General features: G+C 43.3%; 1 protein-coding gene across 1 annotated transcript in view; it reads left to right on the top strand.

Moving 5' to 3' along the window:
* Positions 1-846: 846 nt before the first annotated feature.
* Positions 847-21,790, top strand: part of PSD3 (pleckstrin and Sec7 domain containing 3) — a 492,046-nt gene continuing 471,102 nt past the window's right edge. The window contains exon 1 of the mRNA XM_063455812.1: positions 847-1,507. Within this exon, the coding sequence (XP_063311882.1) occupies positions 1,040-1,507 (468 nt within the window). The 5' untranslated portion in view covers positions 847-1,039. The remainder of the gene's footprint in view (positions 1,508-21,790) is intronic.

The following is a 21,790-nucleotide window of genomic DNA, read 5'->3' on the forward strand; positions in this document are numbered from 1 at the left end:
TTGATCAGATGAAGTATGATTGACAGAATTGATGCCACTAATATGACTAATCAGGTTCCCCTCTGCTTTCAGGTATGCAGCATTCTGAAGATGATGAGATGGTCAGGCTGGGAAGGATTGACTTTATTTCCCCTACAGGACATATACAGCACATATAACTGTTCAAGTTCAAGCCAAGGAAATGGCAGATCTAAAACAGATGAAAACTTCCTTCCTCTTTATCCAGCTGCAGTCCCCCAGTGAATGTGCTGAGCGCACACAGAAGGCGTGCAGCCTGGCTGAGCTGGGAGATGTTTTAGCTACAAACAGTAAAGCATGTGACACAAAGAATCCAGATTCTCCTGGAAGAGGAGACACACAGCCTGCTTGCAGCAATTCACAGTCACAGACAGGCTCACACTCCAGCAAGAGCCCAACTTCTAATGGGAGAGCAGACTCACAGTCTGCCCAGGAAGACTCAAAGTTACAAGCAGCCACTTATCACAAGACACCAACTTCTTGTGTGACAAAGGACACCCAGGCTACCTGCAGGGACTTGAAGACACAAACAGACACAGAAAGGCCACTTTACCCTGGGAGAGCACAAGACACACAGCTGACCTACAGCATCTTAAAGGCACAGGGAGCCACATGCCACAAGAGGCCACCTACTTGCAATGCCACACATCCACAAGAAGATACATGTAATAAACAGAGGACAGATTTTCTTGAGAAACAATATGTGTTGCCTTCCTGCATAATCACAGAGACCTCACTAGATATAGGTGGAACCAAGGGGCCAGCTGATTTTCAAAGAGGAGAGGACACACAGACTAACTTTTGGAACATTAAGGTACAAACACTTTCTTCTACTGGGATAGAAGACACACAGCACACTCACAGCAACACAGAATCACAAACAGAACCATGTGACAGACAGATTCCTGCTTCTCCTGGGGGAGATGATGGCCAGCCTACTCACAGCAACTTAGAAACACACACAGACACAGAGCCTTGTCTTGCTCAGACTGCACTGTCATGCACAACCAAATGCACAGCAATGAGCAATGGCACAGACAGGGGCCCCAGTGCTGCCCAGGCACACGCAGTGCCACTCAACAAACCCAATGACAAGCACCTCCTATCAGACATGGGTAGAAAACTGAAAGAAGAAACAAGCAGCAACCACAATCACCAACAGACTGCAGCCACAGACACAATTAAAGTGGCAACAAGTAACAGTAACTCTCCAGCTCCTTGTCTCTGTTATGTTTCCAGCAGATGGACTGCAATGGATAATCCATCAGGAATGAACCAGGATAAGGTCTGGTGGAAGGTAGAAGTATGTAAACCCACAGTCATCAAAACTCCCATCCTTTTAAAAAGCCCAGAGACAAAAACTTTCAGTGAGGCTGTGGCTGAGAAATCAGCAAGGTTAACAGACTTCGATGGCAGGACTGAGGGACAGCTGGTGGCCACTAACTACGCCATGACAGTGGCCACAGTCAACCCTGTCAGGCTGCAGAAGGTAGGTGACTTCTCAATGGGAGCATTCACTGCAGAGCTGCACTGGGGGGACCTGTATAAAGGGTACATTCATGCAGCTGAGGGCTGACAGCTCAACATCTGGATTCAGTGATGCTGAAAAAAATGTTTAGTTGTGATGGGGTTAATTCTTTAATCCACGTGTAATGGGGAATTCTAAAGAGAATGGCACATTATAGACCAAAAATAGCCAAGATAGAATATATGCAATCTGAAAGTGTTATATATTACATATTTATTATTATTATTATTATTTAAATTTGTATATATGTAATCTAGTAATTAATTAACCCTTCCAGTAATGCAGTTGTGTTTATTGTTATAATGGCTTTTAACTTGTGAGGACATTTGAGAATTTTTTTAAATTTCATTTGAGGCAAAGCAATGTTAATTTATATAAGTTTGGGTTTGTATGTTTTTAATATGAAGCAAGACTGGGATTTATTCATTAGACAAAGTGAGAAGTGTCTTGGATAAATCACCTAAGCCTTGATTTAATGTTGTTGGATAAGTTTTCCAAACTATTCAATATTTCTGGGATAAACTTTTTAAATGATTTATTATTATGAAAAATATAAAAATGTCAAAAATATTTTGATAATTTTTTATATATATTTATATGTTTCTTTATATATATATATATATATGTTTTAATATTTTAATTTGCTGAAAAGTCATTAGAAAAGTTTATCGAAAAATATAAAATCATTACAAACGTTTACTCAACAATATTAAAGGGGCCCTAGTTGCATAAAATGTTCCGTTTTGCAACTATAAACAATTCCTGTTTATTCAGTGATCCACCATGGTTGCCATGAGTTAAAGGGATCCTATAGTGCCAGGAAAACAAACCCATTTTCCTGGCACTATAGGCTCTATAGGCTCCATGAGGACGTCCAGCGTCAAATAAGTGCAATTTACTCCGTGTAATTAGCAGAAGTGCCTATAGTGATTGTCAGGGAGACAGAGGCTGGATTAACCCTGCAGTGTAAACAAAGCAGTTGTGTTTCCAGCTGGGGTTAAAACTAGGGGGACCTTGCACCCAGACCACTTAATTGAGCTGAAGTGGTTTGGGTGCCTATAGTGGTCCTTTAAGTTTATTTGAACGTCTGATGATGTATACAGATATTTCAGTTTTTTGGCTCAAAATGCCCAAATCTAGCTGTTTGCAACATACTCCCCATGACTACAGAGGGTGTCCGTCCTGAAATGACTGTGTTAACCAGTTAGAGACATGATGACTCACTGGGTATATTTGCTGACGCATTGGTATAAAGGAAATTAAGTTTGGATGTTGCATGAATACATACAGAGGCGTACGATTTCCAGTTGAAATAATAGTGATTACAATATTTTTGACTGTTTTGGCAACAGAGCCTTATTTGCCGGTGTAACTATGTCAGCTAACATAGAAAGAATGTCTAAACTCCTTACAGTGATCACTTCTAATACTGTTTAGATTTAGATGCAAGTTTGGAATTTTTAGTTATAGTTAATTTTAGATACTTCTGTTTACTTAGAAAGCACCAGAGTATTCTAAAGATAACTGTAAAAGGAAAGCACAACGTGAATATAGACAGAGAATCAGAACTTAAGAGTTTATGGAGGGCGACCATAAATCCCTATTAATTAGGGACACATAGGCTATCCATCATAACCCCATTCCTTTTTATCCATCATAAAGGCCAAAATGATATTTAAATCAGCCCTGCCCTGTATATTCTGTGACTGCACTTTCTATAGAACAATAAATTATCTGTGATCAGTGTAAGATGTCGACAAGTTCCTGTAACTGTAAAATTATTTGAGCATATTTACGTCTGGTTCCTCCATTAATTCTTTAACCGTTTCATGCCTAGAGCACTACTCTGGTACCAAAATGGTTGAGGGATTCTCTTCAGCTTGCTTTTTGGAATGTATAGAAAAAATAATACATGAATATACTGGATAAAACACTGTTTGGATGAGAAGACATTATTTGTAGCTGTGGTTACCAGATTGATATTTTAAATAATATTAATATTTTCTGGCATACAATGTCTGACCGGACACATGATGGAAATTTTCCGTCTTTAAAGGTTTAATAAGGGGATTTTAGAAAAATACTTATTTTTAGGGTTATATTGGAGAAAGTTTTAGTAATATAAACATTTTTGATAAAAGTGCCTTCTCGCAACTGTAGCTACAAATATTAAGAAAAATTGCAATGGATTCAAGAATATCACTAATATTGAAGTACAAGTGACAGATGACTTGATTTACATATTTAAAGGCTTTCATTAGTGAAGTATCCGGTGAGTGTGCTAGTTATTATCCACTGATAATTATTAGTTTACTTATAAGAAACAAAATATTTTGCAACATGGATTGATGCCATGTCTTTTCTCTCTGTTTAATTATTATCTGGGCTGTGAAGTAACCCTCATATCTCTGATTTTAATAGTTATTTTTCCGCCATTTTGTTTATTCACTAAATATAGAATTAAGAAAACTGAGAAAATTGGCGCGATTGCAGATTTGATTCCAAAATAGACTATTTTGTAATACAATTTGAGAATCTCTTCATTAATCCCTTCAATTCTTTGATTAGTGAGTGAGCCCCATAATCTTAATTGGTTATTTGCGGAGAATCTAAAAAGGATCGATCAAACAAAAAATGCTTGAGATTTTTAGCCACATCATAAAAGGATAGGGATTGGCTGTAGGTCAGCAGCTCAGCTCACACTGATCATTGATTGGTTGATCTTTGATTTTAGAAAATGAAATATGAAAATGAATGAAGTACCGCATGATTATGAGGCCAAAATCTATCAAACGTACGCGAAGTGTGGTTAAAATAAAACATCTGCTTAAAAGATATTTGCACGAATATGTTTACATTTAGAAAAGCTATCCTATTAATAAAATATGTTTAATATTGTGCCAACACCCCTTAAGGTTAAAACGTTATAATGGCTGTAAAAAGGGAAGTTTGAAATTGCTATAAAAGCTATGGATTTCATCCTTTATAACTCTGGAAATAGTGGAGATGGTAGATATAAGAAGTCTATACCTCCCAAGTGTCCCAATTTAGTAGGGACAGTCACTATTTTGGGCCCAAATCCCTTAGTCCCATTTTTCTATCCTATGTCTCTCCTTTGTAGGAACCCCATATTGTTGGTGGGTCTGAGTATATAACAGAAGTTCACAGCAATACAACCCGACCCCGACTACACCCCCAGTCACAACCTAAAATTAAAGTTTCCATCTTTGTCCATTTGAAATGTTGAGGAGTGCGGAAACGGGGATCAAATAGTAACTTCTACTATACGTGACTCTCTGCATAACTATTTGCCATGGGACAAAGGAAGCCAAGAGGAGTCAATCAGCCATATTTCTGTAAATGTAAAGGCTGTGGTGCTTATAAAGATTTTCTTTTGTTATCAAAACTTTTGGTAAACTTTGTTCTTTAATAGAAGCAACGGTTAAATCACAATTCACTTACTGTACTAATTAACTGTTGTGTACTTTAGATTTTTCATTTTTGTCCCGTGGAGAGAGGCGCCACGCTCTACACAGAGCACGTAGACTGCCCTTGATGGTTGACATCCACTGGTCCACTGTGCCTAATACATGTCAAAATGAATTTCTTACAGCATCAGAAACCCTCAACATCCAACAACGCTCTACACCTTCAGGGTTACCACCTGTCGGAAAGTTAAAAGTCTGTGTTACACAAGTCAAATGTCAGTTTTTTGGGCTTTTATTCCAGAAAAGTTGATACATACAAAGATAGGCTTCACACAGTAACACAACTTACAATTGAGTGTCATGAATAGTCATCATGGCTGCACATTCCAAATTCAGGCAGGGGTATTCAATAAAATTAGATTTGTTGGAAATGCAAAGTAAATTCAAAGTAAAATTCAAATTCAAGGCAAAAATAGCTGAATTGGGCTCAAAGCAGCGGAACTAAGAAAATGTTTACAGTAAAGCTGATGTGGCCTTAAATTTGAAATTCTGATAATTCTTACTTTAGTTAATAACCTTGAGTGTCCAATTTTTAAAGAAGTATTCAAACCAAAAGCGTATTGTAAAACCATAAAGTCCACTCAAGTTCAGCTAGGGAGGTGAGGTTCAATGTGACGTCAAACTTCGATATTAGTGTAAACTAATATATGCCTTTACATATAGATGCTATTTTGACTGACACTCATCACCTGCCAAAGAGACTCTGCACCAGCTTTGGAAAATATTAATTCAGCCAAAAGAGCTTTTTGTTTTTGGCGGAATAAATATATCCACTAAGGAGGAGTTTACTAAACAGCAATGAGCATCTTAATTTCTATATCCATTGTGGGTCTCAGGAGTAGAAGCACACTGCATAAACTACAACAGTCTTCCTCTTTATTTAGTTCATGTATTATTTAGTTTACCCCCTGCCAACTGTGATCAGACTCTGGGCATGTGTTCAAAATATAACTATTATTGTGCCAACCATCAGCCAATAGGGATAAACAATTTACCGATTCTGTTACAATGAGAAACCCTCATTTTTGGGAAATGGGTACACAGGACATACATGAAGTTTTCCTTTGAAACTGTTTGAAACGATTATATTTGTTTATCATTTGGTTGTGTTTGCATTATCACTTGGTTGTTTTCCCTCGGTAAAGTTATTAAAACCCAATAAATTCTGAATTTAGAATGAGTAATGCAAATAGAGTGGACCTATCATCAGACAGAATGACAGAATGAACTTTATTCCCATTCTAAATACTACATTCTTTTTAACCTCGTGTTCTATTAGAAAAGCCAAAATATTAAAAGATACAAGTTTATATAATAGGGATGAAACCTATATTGAAAATGCAAAAGTGGAACATTACCATTACAATCTGGAGAGTGGGTCCGGGCTATGGTGCCATGAAAAGAAATCTGGTTTTCGTAAAATTGCGAATAAAGTATTTGAACCAAACCACGGGAACAGTGCCCACAGCCTGCTGGTACCATAGTCACTACAATGGTATGTAGTGGTTATGGTGCTTAGACTGCTCTTTTAACCTGCTGAAACAAAAATGATATACCCAAAGATAAATCACCCAAACAAAAATAAGTACTTTATGAAGCAAGCCTGATGCCCAGTATATTTTTCTTTTGAATGGGATATAGAAAGGTTGGCACAAGTAGATGGACGTCTTGTGAATCACCCCAAGTAGTGAGTTGATAAGCGGCATTTGAAATTGATGTCAAAGTAGAACTTATAGAAAAATAACAGAGTTAGGAAAAGACAAATAAAAATAAATACATGCCTAAAAAAGAGAAATTGCCTCCTCATCAGGTTGGCATCAGGAGGGAGGGGGGTGAGCTTGATTTTTGGATGTAGGGAATCCTCTGCTTCAAAAAGACAGTTAGAGAAAAATCTGAGGATAACACCTAAAACCTACTTGCACCATAACTAATACAGTAAACTGTAGCAGTATTGGTGCTTGGAATGTTCCTTTGATATCTCCTTAATATCTTCTTTAAGGCACTTCCCGGAAAGCTAGTGACCTTTTTTTTACCCTTGCTCTCTGGTTGTGCTATATTTATGTACCAAAAAAAAGAAAAAGAAAAGGGAAGTATAATCACAACAAATCTCACATTTGTTCTTAAGGGGGTTTATTTACTGAACAGACAACTTCAGCAAGCTGGTGGATGGACATGTCCACATTGTAGTCAGCATCACGGACAACTTGCCAACCGTAAAGATGTGCTGAGCGCTGCTTATGCACTCACCTACGAATTTGAATGTAAAAAATTCATAGGTGCGTTTAAAAATGTCTTTGCTCGGCACGTGACATTCCCCCCCCCCCCAACACCGGGTGACCGAGTCAGTTTGTCGGCGGATCAAGAGATCCTAGTGAAAATCTAATCAGCTTGTGCCATGTAGATTCATTTTTTTTTGCCACCATTGGTACTTCAGTAGCGGACTGGGAGCAGTCTGGATGCTGGCCAGACAGTCCCCTTCAGTCCTTCAGTGGCGACACCAGCTCTCAGGCTCGCCCCCGGCCCACCTGTCTCAAACTGCATACCTGATTTTGTTGGGAGTTATGCAAAACAGCAGAAATGGGAAAAATAGCTGTATTTGATAATTTTTCTAGTTCTTATTTTTTGGCTTAAAATTTTCAAATTCATGTTTAATTCTCTACAATACGCAATTGAGCTCATAACCAATGACTGCTTGTGTTATTATCCAATTGTACATTGCTGCGGAATTTGTTGGCGCTTTATCTAAAAAAAAAAAAAATAATAATAATAATACAGGCTCCGTTATGTATATCTGAGAATTGTGATTTCAATACTACATCATGTCAACGCCAATCACATATGAATGTATATAAGTGCAAAATCACGCACACTGACAGCATTATTTACTAAAGTAAGTATTCAAAGTGAACTTCACGTTTAAGTTAAAAATAGATGAAATGGAAAAATTCTGTAAGTCAGCTACGCTCTTATTTCAACCTACTTTAGCCGTAAATGTGAAATTCACGTTGAATTCTTATTTTAGTAAATAGCCCTGACATACATTTATGTCTCAGAGGACGGATTTAATAATTGATATGACCTGTGACAATTATGACAATTCCCAATTATTCTGGACTAATTATCATACTGGAGGAGAATAAATATAGATGCTTTAATTATAGGGTGACCTAGAACATTATTAATTTACTCTAATCCCATAGCTTCCAACTTTTAACATGGAAACTTAGCACTGATCTTTCTTATTGGCATTAGTCCAAATTGGCTATATTCTTTAAATGCCTAAAATATTTAACTACTCTGGTCGGACTCAGGACATAGTTTCCCATAAAATCGCTTGTCAAGCCATTAAACTTTATATTTTGTAGTGTGTGTGTGTGTGTGTGTGTATATATTTATATATATACACACACACACAAACACACTATAAATATACTGTAGTTATATTGTAATTTAGGTTGAAAAAAGATAAGCCCTTCAAATTCATCCTTTAAAAATAATCTTCTTATGCTGTCAATCCAAACGTAGGCATAAAACCCCCAATTTGTAGCAATGACCAGTTTTTCCACAAAATTGTTTATGTACATAAAACATATCGGTGAACAGCACAGTTTTTCAAACTAAGTGTGTGGGGTGTTAAGTATTTGTTTTTACATGGTTTGTTAGTAAATGATTTTCATATGGCTAGGGTCTGGGTGGGCTATTGTATGGGTTAGAAAGTTAGTATTAGAATTAAAGTTCTTTTTTTTACATTTTATTTTTTATTCTTTTTAGTAAATTTTGCCCGTTTTACAAAACAAAAGTAACATAACAGGAACATTGAGCATTGACACTAATGCACTGCTTATCTGATATTCTTGTTTGAATATCTTTATAAATAAATATTGTATCATTGTGCTACACTCTGAAGAGTGTTCTTCACTCCTTTTAACCTTTTACATTAACCTCTTAAAGGACCACTATAGTGCCAGGAAAACAAACTTGTTTTCCTGGCACTATAGAGTCATTAGGTCTCTCCCAACCTCAGGGCCATCCTCAGGACTGGTGATCCTCTCCTCCTCCTGCCGGGCACGCATTCAAACCGCCCGTAGAAAAAAAAGCATTACTCAATGCTTTCCTATGAACGTCAGCATCTTCTCACTGTGATTTTCACAGTGAAAATCACAGAAGCACCTCTAGCGGCTGTCAGGGAGACAGCCACTGGAGGCTGGATTAACCCTCAGGGAAACATAGCAGTTTCTCTGAAACTGCTATGGCAGGGTTAAAACTAGGGGTCCTGGGGCGGAGCCTAACTGCTGAGACAAGCAGAAGCACAATCCTAATGCTCCGAGCGAAAAACGAGCAATTGAACCTAAATACAACATACATCACCCCCACGAACAACTATACAAGCGTGGGAATACTCCTAGCCATATGGGTCGGAAAAATAAAAAAACGACGGCGGACAATTGGAGACATGTGGCGGCACGCACGCGGCACGGGCGAATCCAACATGGCGGTTCTCCACAGAGGCTGCTCGGATTTCTTTTCGGATGACTGCTCTGGGGATGCAGAGGATGATTACCCCCCAGCTCCAGCCCCAAAGCAGAAGGTGAATCCTAACAAACCAAGAGCTGACATGGATGCTGACCTGGTAACCACCGGGGTATTAAAAGCATTACTAGCAGACCTGCAGAAAAACATCCTCACGCACGTCACCGCTTTGAGAGGCGAGCTGCAGGGTCTGACAGGCTGCATATCAACACTGGAGGTCTCCTCCCAAGATAACCAACAGCACATATCCTCACTACAGACGGCTGTACAGGATCGACAACGCCAGAACCTACTACATGAACGGCGCTTTGCTGCCCAAGAGGATACCAGAAGGAGACATAATTTAAAGGTCAGAGGCATCCCAGAAGAGAAGGGATCCCGGAGGCAGAGTTGCCGCAGACACTCAAACGAATGTTGACGGCCATACTGCCCTCCAGCCAGGCTAAGTCCATCACACCCACGGACTTTTTCCGGGTCCCCAAACCTCCCAGGGCCCCAGCCACGGCCACAAGGGATACCATAATCACCTTCAGGAATGGGAAGGACAAATCGTCGATCCTCGCTGCCCTCCGAGGTAAAACCCCACTGCAGTTTGAGAACATGCATCTGACCTTTTACGCCGACCTGTCCGGAGGCACCCTGGCATGGCGCAGGTCACTCCAGCCTCTCACATCCTTGCTCCAGCGACACAACATACATTACCGCTGGCGACCCTCCCAAACACTCCTCGTACAACAAGGAGGAAACACGCACCAGATCCACGACGCTCGGGACACCTTGGGCCTACCACAGGACCCACACACCCATGAGAGATCCCAAGACCATACCTCCCCAACCCACAGTTGGGACCCGGCACGAATTGCCACGTTTGAACCAAGAAATAATACACCAGACGCCTACGCCTCGATCACCACATACACGGGGGTTACAAGCACTCCCACTTACCTGCACAGCACCATGACCGCCCTGAGGGGCTCGAAACTCTCGGAGAGCAGCTCAACATGCCGCTGGACTATTACCCAACTGTTGTTTCCTGGTTATTTAATCCACAGACCGCACAAAATACCCCTGGCTGTGGGTCTTAAACACCCCACCGCGATGCGGCACACTCGACAACCAGTGGGCTCCAATTCAACGGACAATTTTCAACTGTTCCCTGACGATAACAAATCTGAAGCACACCGTAGCCACAACCTGACGCACCGAAGACTCACTCCAGCCTATGGGGACCTCCTAATTGGGGCAGACACTGAGGCCCACATGTACTTACCACAAGCGGTTACAGAGCCTGATGCGGACATGGAGAGCTTCAGCCCAAGTGGCCATCCTCGAGTCCCCCACGTCCTAGACCCTCCTACCGCTGAGCGATCCACCTTCGCTGTTCAGGTTATGGTGCTTCTGCACGCTTATACCGGGACTCAAAAGTCTGTTTATATGTCTTGATTTTCATCATACAATCATCATATTAGATACAGCATCACACATTGGTAACGATACACATGCCTCCCTAAACTCTAATGCCCATCCTGTTAGGCCTTGACACACCCTGGGACGTTTATTTATGCCTTACACAATGTGCTAATATATAGGCCAAACAAGCTGCAAGGCCAAAGTTTGTACCACAGCGCTTGATCGGAACAGGGTTGCTTGGCTATCGGAGTGGTCTGTAGATTCTTCACCACTGGATAGACACATCCCAGCTTCTAGGTAGCGTAATTCACGTTATCTCCATAGATGGCAAGAGGGACACACACGCCAGGACTTGAGTAACGAACACATAGGGGGTATCAGATGTTGAGATATATCCACTCCCCGTTAATTATTACCGAGACCACTTTAGCTTCACTTGCTTTAAACCGTTTATTCTCTATGGTTAATGCTTAAAGACGCATAATCCTGAGTAATGCTATACTGTGATTGTTTCCAAACCTAGACCAGTTACCTAAGCAGCACCAGCTTGCCTAGCTAGGCATCCAGACCGCACACCACATCGGGACGCATAGTAGATAATCTGCCTATAGTGTACAAAGAACAGCACATTAAAGTGTCCATAATTACAACTCCGGCAGCTAACTACCATAGGAGCGCAGCTGGCTCGCTTACCCCCTCCTCCCCCCAACTGCTAATTTTAACAATCGCCAGGTATAAGGATCGTCATGTATGAGCCATTCGTATCATCCCTCACTTAGACAATTATACTCTGATTCTAGACCTATACCGCTACTTTCTAAGTTTAAACAAATTGTCTTCTCGTTACTACAACCAAAAAATGTGCATTGTACTTCACTGTCATGCCTATGTTGTTTTACTACTCTATAGCGGGTACATGCTGTTGGGGCATGGCATACGCATTTGCATTTGTTATCCTTTATGCCAGGGGTAGGCAACCTTCGGCTCTACAGATGTTTTGGACTACATCTCCCATAATGCTTTTACAGCCATATTGCTGGCAAAGCATCAAGGGAGATGTAGTCCACAACATCTGTAGAGCCGAAGGTTGCCTACCCCTGCTTTACGCACTCAAAAATAAAGAATTAAAAAAAAAAAAAAAACTAGGGGTCCTAACACCCAGACCACTTCATTGAACTGAAGTGTTCTGGGTGCGTATAGTGGTCCTTTAAGTACTTCTGAAAGGGACATGGTTGAAAGTTTGAAAGAGAGTGTTGTGGTATAAGCACAAGTGGTGTAAGTTAAATTTAACTAGTCAAGTCTTATATAGAGATTTGAGATAAAGCTTATGTTTCATTAGGAACACTAAAGGCACCCAGACCATTTCATCTCTAGTGGCTCACATACTGGCTATTTAAATCAGATGGTCATAGAGCCCTATTAAAGGGATTCTATAGTGTAAGAAGAAATATAAAGTTCTATTCCTAACACAATAGAGCCCTCTGATCACCCCCTCCCCCCGGCTCATAAAGGGTGAAAAAAACTTTTATCACTTACCTGATTCCAGTGCCGATCTCCCTCAGTGCTGGTTCAGCTCTCTGCCTCCTCTGACGCCATCTGACGGGGATGGAGGGGCTAATGCGTGGTGAGCACTGGGAGCACATTAGGCCCTCTTCATATGAAAGTATTGCCTCAGTGCCTTCCTATGGGGATTTTACTGATGCTAGATGTCCTTATGCAGAGCGTGAGGATATCCAGCGTCAGGCAACCAAAAGTCAGTTTGCCACCAGGAAGTGCCTTTAGTGGCTGTCTGATTGACAGCCACTACAGGCAGTCTTAGTCCTGCAATGTAATAAAAGTTTATGAAAAACTACAATGATTTACATTGCAGGACAAAGTGGGACTGGGACACTATAGTGTCAGTTTAATGAAAATAATTGACGTATAAGAGAAGTGAAAGCATTGCGTGATTGTTAGGAAGACGCCATCGTTGTGTAAATCCAAGGAAGAAGACCATTATGTAAGCCACATTTGCCATGTTGTAACTTCTTATTATAATGTAGACATGAAGTAAGTGTGAATATCTCTTTGCCAAGCTGGTGTGAGTCAGTGGCAGCCTTTATTGCACGTTAAGCAACAATAGATTGAGGCAAAGAGAAACATTCTGTTCTTTATTGCAAAATTTACAAATAAAAATTTTAAGAACAGCAGCAAAACATGGTTTCAAAGAGTAAAAATATTAATTTTAACTCTATTATCCCCCACCCCCTAAACACAAAAAAAGGCAACATCTATGAGCACCTTAGTTACGTTTACTTTTGTCTTTTTTTTTTCAAGATTAAGATGGGAACAGGACACCAGGGAGAGTTTAAAACCATTTGCATATATTATCTATTTCATTTAAAATGAATATCCTATGCTAGCTTTAATGGGTGTAAAAACTGTGAGGGGGGGGGAGGCTGAATTCACATCATCCACCCAGAAAGTCTAGTTTAGCTTTTAAGATCATATTTTTCAATGTGTACTGTTAAAATAAAACCATATTTAAAAAAGGGTTGACTATCTTATTTTACTCATAGACTCCCTAGTGGTAATATAGTATTTTGCCTATAGAAACCTGCATGGTTCAATGTATGCACCTAAGTAGAGCTGGGATTATTATAAAATTCTGCCCCACCAACTCCCTCATTTTCTTTGGTTTCCTTTGACGATTCTGGTCTTCATTTCCTCTCAAAGTGCTTTATATTTTTTTCTAATGATTGAGAACTGGCTAACAAGTCTATGCCCGGGCTATTAATGGGAGGCCTAGGGTTGGCCCAGAAGTGTCTTAATTGTAGAAACAGCAAATTCATTAAAGAGAAAGAATAGGAACCCTGTCATCTTTATGCAATTGCATTCGTTCCTTTCATTCATTGTTTAATGAATGGGAAAAAGCCAGTAGATGCATGCATGCATTGTATGGCTTTCTGTAGTCTGGACAATTCCCACTTTTGGGTTTTTATATAAGCAGCAGGAGTATGTGAGAGCTATTTTTCTGGTTACTGATGCTATCAAGGGGCACTCAGATGTGAGAATCTTTTTAAGTTTTTAAAATGACAAAAAGAATAGCTACACACTGGAATGTCCCTTTAAAATGTACTCCATCTCTTTTTCGAGAAACTGAGGAAATGCTGTGTCAGCCTAGAATTCTAGAATTTATATTGCCGTGTTAAAGTTTCTCTAGGGAAAAAAGGAATGGTTTCCATGTGGATCTCATTGAATATAAATGAATTTCTGGAGATTTCACAGCCTACAGATCTCCTGCATACAAATACTTTCTCTCACCAGCGCTTAAAAAGAACATTGCCTTAAATATTGTATTATATTATGCTAAAAAGATGGTGAAGATTATATAAAATGTTAACATTATTGTAACTGTTTGCATAAAATCCAAAAGTTTTTTGTTTTTTTTGTGAGTAATATATTTCACACGTATTTATTTGCACTGCCCTCCAAATGACTGGGATTCGTCTAAGTCAGGCATAGGCAACCTTTGGCTCTGCAGATGTTTTGGACTACACCTCCCATGATGCTTTGCCAACATTATGTGTGTAAGAGCATTATGGGGGATGTAGTCCACAACATCTGGAGAGCCGAAGGTTGCCTATCCCTGGTCTAAGTATTAACCAAGTTTGGCCATTAATGGTTAGTGTTACAATACTGTCTGTCAAGATGGGGTAACCCCTACACACAGAGAATAGGGAAGCAGTAACTGGAATGAAGTAATAGAAAGAGCGAGATATGTATTCTGGACCTTAGAGAGGTCAGGCTTAACGTGTGCTCAAGATAGGTGAAAACACAGGGTCAGTATGTAAGCCAACGTCAAAGATTCCAGAAGTTTTCATATTAAGACTAAATAAGCCGGGGTCAAGGATACAGAAAAGCTAAATGGTCAATACCAAGCTGGGTCCCTAACAAGAACACCAAAAATTAGAATACACTCTTGAGCAATTATAAGCCACGACAAGGCAATAAGCCTAAGTAAGGGGGAAGTATATATAGGGATTACCCCAATGCTATTGGATAGCATCTTCACCCTGCACCAAATCACACAAAGGGATTTGACGACGTGTGACTATACGAACGTTTAATATATATTAACTTCGAATTACAGGGTCCTGTAACTTTAAGGACTCCTGTAGGCTGCGTGAAGTTGCTATGGTGATTTGACAACTTCACAAGATAATTGATGTTCAAAACACGTCCTGCATGTGGAGCAGAGGAATGCCGTGCAGTCTCCAATTTGGAGGTGGTGAAGCACACTGCGCTCAGCTGGACATGAGTGGCGCGGGAACCTGAACATCGAGTCTGCCGTGTGGCTCGCACTGAAGCCTGCAAGTGCCTCATGGCAGCTGGAGATATGACAATGTCAGGGTTGATGGTTAGTGTTAGGGTACTGTCTGGGTTAATTGTTAGTGTTGTGTAAAGGTCAAGGGAATGTTTCCTCAATATGTCTGCCATAGGATCTGACCTTATCGTCTTATGGGCAAATATGTCACTGGATTCTACAGTGCGGCCTTGGAAAAAGTTTGTAAAGTACCACTATGGAGGAGCAGTGATAGGTTTCTGCCAATTGTAGCTACCATCAATGGGGTTGATATGATTGTGGAAGGGGGTTTTGGGAAAGCATTGTCTTTTTTCCCTAACCCTGTCCAGGTCTACAGTTGATACAGCATCCTATTGGTCCACCTTTCTCAGATCCTTCTTACCATGACAATGTTCCAAGACCCAAATACCATTATACTTATGTAGAAATAAGAACGCTAAACTGAATATTGCCACCATTTAAACATTTGCCACTGTCGGTTCATATAGGGCTTAATAGATAACAGTGAATTCTAATGAACTGGTAAACCAAATTGCATAATTTCAAGAAAAATAGCTCATTTGAGTTGGGTCTCCAACCCAACTATAATCCCAGTTTGGTCATTTTAGGTTGCTGTGTTGTTTAGTGAATGAACCCCATCCCTCTTTGAACAAGCCACTCAAATTTTGTAGACTGTTTAGGACTTTGAATTCTCAAGTAGTTCCAAAAAAAAAAAAAAAAAAAGTTTCACTTCAATGTTACATCATATCCTGGCACTCACTATTCTATACCACAACATGTGTCAAGGAAGAAAACCAAAGTGACAGATTAGAACCGAGAAAGCTTGCTAAGGCATAAAACTAGACACATATAACAGCAAATACCTCTAATTTTGGAAACCGCAACTCAATTATTTGTGGTTCCGGTTTCACATACCCCAGAACAGGGAGGTTCTCCAAGTCAAAGACATGTACGTGTGTGAATCCACATGGGTGATTTTCTCTTCTTAAATAACCATGTTGTCTTGCTTATTTATGTAAAACAACCTGAAAAGATTAAAGGGAACATATGTCAGCATAAGTCCAATATCCACAAAAGGATAACTAAACTGACAGTCCCTGAAAATATTGTGGTCTCCGACCTCAATATTAGTCGGTTTTGGAATCAAATGATTCATGTCCAATGACACCTAGACAGGCATATGTGCCTAATAGAGATGGTATGACTTAATACATTGAAATGTACTGTAATTACATTTATACAGAGATAATATATATTATGTAAATATATGTTTGTATATAGGGTTAGAAAGTACCAAGTTGGGGGCGTGGTTACGGCGCCGACTAAGATGGCCGCATAGAGGGTGAGCTCCGCTCCGTCCGACCCCAACAAAGCTCTGAAAAGCGACACACATGAGCCAAATGGGTCGCACTAAACGCCCGGAACAACCCCAGACCCCCAGGAATCCACAGCAGGGGCCCCTGGACGGGTTTCTCCTCCCGCAACAGGGCGCAAGCGGAGAGGGGGAAAGCCCCAAGATGGCGCCGACAACCCCCACGGGGACGGACAGCACAGCCCTCGCAAGAATCGAGGACAGGCTGAGGAGCCTAACGGACTCTATGGCCACTAAGGACGACCTGAAAGCCCTTACCTCCACTATACAAGAGACCTTTCGAGCTGAGATAGCAGGACTCCGAGCAGAGGTCTCATCCCATGCGGATCGCATTGCCCGCACGGAGGAGGCCGTTGAGGCCCTCACAACACATCAAATGTCCGCGGACACCGCAATAGCCCGTCAGGGTACAATGCTGCTCTCGATGAGACGACACCTTGAAGACCTGGATAACAGGGGCAGGAGGTGCAATATTCGCATTAGAGGAGTGCCTGAGACTGAAGGTATGGCAGAAAATGCTATCGATATCCTTACAGAACTTTTTCAGACCATCCTGCAGCCGACCTCACCAGAACATATCGAATTTGAGAGGGCACACAGGGCTGCTAGGCCCAGATCTGCAGAGGATGGACCGAGAGACCTCATATGCTGTCTCCACTCCTTTCCCGTTAAAGACGCCATTATGAGGAAGGCCAGGGAGAGACCGACATGGCCTTATAGAGACACACAAGTCACACTTTATAATGATCTCTCCCCGATCACCCTAGAGGCCCGGCGGGCCCTCCGCCCTGTGACTACTGCATTGAGGGAACGTGACATCGCCTACAAATGGGGGTTCCCCTTCGCCCTCATGGCCAGGCATCGCAATGGATGGACTTCTATCCGGTGGCCCGAAGATGTTCCTCGATTCATGGGAGACCTAGGCCTTCCCCCTCCTGCTGTACCTAACTGGATCCTGGGCCCGGCGGCCCCCCCGACGAGACCACCGAGACCGTCTCGAAGAAGAGAAGCCCGATCCCCTTCCACCCAGCCCTCCAGACGGCGTCCCAACCCGACTTCTCCGGAAGAGTAAGACCTGCTTCATTCTCCTTGGACCCTGGTTCTGTGCCGTATCCTGACACTGCTCCCGAACCCCTCGTACAGCTATTGACTCCAGCCTCCCAGCTAACCTGGCCCTCCTCGAGGCAGGTTCTAATCACAGGTACATTGGGCCACCCTTTTTCTTTTGGGGGGGGGATGGGATTTGGGATACCCATGGGCTGGAGACCCAGACCCCGGGGCTCATTCCAACCTGGCGGAGGTCTGCCGGCACCGCTCCTTACGGGGGCTTTCCCACTGTTCCATCCGAAGCGGAACCTCCTCACTGGGACTGGGGCACGATGGTTTGGGAGGGGGGATACCGGGGGGGACTGAGCCACACAGCTACACCCCATGGAATATGGACTGCACCCTGAGAGGACCGACTCCCATGACACCACGTAGATATTGTTTCCCTTTTTTACCTCATCTTCTCTGTGTTGTATAGCCTTCTGGCCTAAAATGTTATAGATGTGGGGTGTGGGGTGGGGGGTGTATGGGGGACATCGTGCATGATCTTAGTTCTATCCCTCACATCACCCGGTTACGAATGTGTCCCCATCACCGGGTGACGTAATGCTGATAGATCGGGTTGGAACGGCCAACATATGTATACTGGTAACTGCTCTCGGGAGTGGGTGGTGGGGTGGTGGGCATGGAGGGAATGTTGTGTGTATCCAGACATGACTCCCCCCCCGCCCGAGTAACGCTCGTTGCTGGAGGGGGGTGAGGTGGCATGGTGGCGGAGAAGCGACATGGGCTATGCATAGTACCCTAGGACCTCTGACCCCCATACTGCCATATAGATATGATTTTTTTGTCAATAACGTTCTCCATTTATTCACTCATATGTATTTGCAATATGTTTTCAGGTACGGGGTGCGGGGTGGGGGACAGCACTGGGGTTGTTTTACACGTTCCCTGCAATGTTGTTTTCCCCGCATGGATGTTGCAGGCCCACCAGTGAGGTTATAGTGTTATCGTGGCTTTCCCACCCACCCCCACTCCCGACCCACACACGATGCCAACCAGGCTAATACCCGGCACCACCCTCACCCCTTCCCCCCCCCCCCTTCCCCCCCCCTCCCCCCCCCCTCTTTTTTCGAAGAGCCACCTCGGGGGACCTATATTATTATGTTGATCCACGCCTAGGCTTACACCTTAGGTTTTGCTCCCCTACGCATGCTGTTCTTGCATTGCTTTACTACGACCATGAGACCGTGCACTGGCGGGACTGGCATCTGCTCAATAGTATGTTAAACCTGTCGGATAGACGAACCCATTATCTTTACACCAGCTGGATAAAATGCTTGTGATTGCGTTACTTGGGATGTCACGGAGACCTCTCCCCCCCCCCCCCCCCCCCCCCCCCACCGTCCTGTGATATGGGACACATGACTACAATCTGTATAGGGGTTTTGAGAGGTCCACGGGGGCTGGGAATGGGCACGCTCACGTGCAGCCGGCCTCCTCACACTGGCCCTATGCTGCTAGGAAGCATAGACGTCCCCATTTATTATGCTCAGACACGCTTGACTCAATGCTTGCAGATAGGGGCCGGACGGGGCGGACGATACCTTCACCTGTTAGACCTACCCTCTTGGGCGGAGCCTGATCCGCGCTTCCCACACCATACACTCGTGCTACGAGTTGAGCAGCTAGGCTGTGGTTCCCCCCCTTCCTGGGCAGGTACCGGAACGAGGCACCACTAGCACTAGTTGCAGCACGAGATCTACTATCCATATCTCTATCTTTTACTAAAAGATCGCATTAGACACTAAAAACTCCCTTTTTCTACACTAGCCCTAAACGGGCGCCATCCTCCTGGGATCCGGAACCTGGTCTTGACTACTTGACCCTACCCCGTCTGTCTCCCACCCCTCCCCCCTTTGCCTTTTTCCCCTCTCGCCTCCCCCCCCCTCTTTCCCTGGCTTGCGTCAGGACGTCGAACTCAGCCGCTGCACCCCCCTGGGAACACGACTTAGCCCAGATACAGAGGTGTCTCCGGCTCTTAACCATAATATATCACGAAAATGGCCTACCGCGACTCACCTATTAGGATCCTCACACAAAACTGCAGAGGCCTTAACATACCCGAACGAAGGTCGCACCTTCTGAGGGAACTAAAGAAAAAACACATATCAGTTGCCATGATTCAGGAAACTCACTTCAAGTCGGGCGCGGCGCCCACACTCCAAAATAGACACTACCCACATAACTTCTTCTCCAACCACCCGACGGCCCACAAGGCAGGTACGGCTATCATCCTGGCTGCCGAACTCGAGTTTAAAGAACTTGAATGTGCTCAAGACTCCCAAGGACGATACCTTTTCATCAAAGGGATTGTTGCTGATAAAATATATACCTTTGCTAATATCTATGCCCCCAACCGGCGGCAAGCTCCATTCCTACGAAACGCCCTACATCTACTGGAAGACTTCACGGATGGTATTCTAGTTGTGGGGGGGGACTTCAATGTACCCTTAGACCCATTCCTGGACTCCTCCTCGGGGCATAGCTGCGTCCCACAGACCAGCTTACGATCTATTCGCAGATCCCTGGAGGAGCTACGGTTGGCCGACTGTTGGAGAACGCTCCACCCGTCGGACAAAGACTACACCTACTACTCTGTCCTCCACAACCGCTACTCGCGCATAGACTACCTTTTCATCGCACAAGAAGGTCTTACCCGCCTGCTTAGATCCGAGATAGACCCCGCCACATGGTCGGATCACGGTTCGGTCTGGATAGAGTTGGAGTCCCCCCTGTTCCGCCCCTCATCATGGACATGGAGACTCAACGAGGCACTCCTACTAGACCCCACCGTGAAGGACCAGATAAAGCAGGACCTTGAACACTACTTCAGGGAGAACGATACACTCGACGCCTCTCCAATATCCGTGTGGGAAGCCCACAAAAGTGTCATCAGGGGGGTACTTATACGCATCGCTTCGCATAAACGAAAAACAACTATGATTGAAATGGCAGACCTATACCAGAAGATATCATCACTAGAAGGTCAACATAAACGCTCACAGCTACACAGTGTCTATGGGGAATTGATGGAACACAGGAGGAGACTTAAGGAGCTCATCACTAAAAAACACCTTCGTACCATACAACGCACAAAGGGATTTTATTATGCCCATGCCAATAAAGGGGGGAAATACCTAGCAAGGCTATTAAAAGGCCCCATGCCTCGCACGCAAATACGGAAACTGCGTTTAGCTTCCAACGAACTGTCCTCTTTCCCGCAAAAAATAGCCGATGAATTCAGAACATTCTATCAAACTCTCTATAACCTACGCCCACCCCAACAAGGAGTACAAGACGGAAACCACGATAGGCGCATAACGGAATACTTGTCCACCACGATCACCAATATGATAAACCAAGACCCAGCGAACGCACTTGACGCCCCGCTCAGCGTGGAGGAGTTAGCGGCAGCCCTCAAAACGACCAAGCCAGGCAAAGCCCCGGGACCGGACGGCTTCTCGTCCGGATATTATAAAGGATTCTCTAACCTTTTGTTGCCCTGGCTGACGAAGGCGCTCAATGCGGTAGGCGAGGGTGGGAACCTGGGTGCGGAGTCCTTAGCAGCTACCATCACAGTTATGCTTAAACCAGGAAAGGACCCACTACTATGCGGCAACTACCGCCCCATCTCTCTTCTGAACGTTGATACCAAACTGTTTACAAAGGTCATGGCGAGCAGATTGAACCACCTTCTGCCGGACCTAATCCATGTGGACCAGACGGGCTTCATCCCGGGACGAGAAGCGAGAGACAGTACCCTTCGCCTGTTCTCCATCCAGCAACACGCCAGAATGACCAAAACACGACTATTACTTCTTTCAACAGATGCGGAGAAAGCATTTGATAGGGTCGACTGGAAATACATGCTGGCAACATTACAACGGATGGGATGTGGGCAGAGATTCCTGGCCTGGATATCGGCACTATACAGTAATCCACGCGCTACCGTGAGAGTCAACGGGTCCACGACCGCGGACTTCGCGATC

Source organism: Pelobates fuscus, chromosome 5, assembly GCF_036172605.1.
Source record: "Pelobates fuscus isolate aPelFus1 chromosome 5, aPelFus1.pri, whole genome shotgun sequence".
Taxonomy (NCBI): Eukaryota; Metazoa; Chordata; class Amphibia; order Anura; family Pelobatidae; genus Pelobates; species Pelobates fuscus.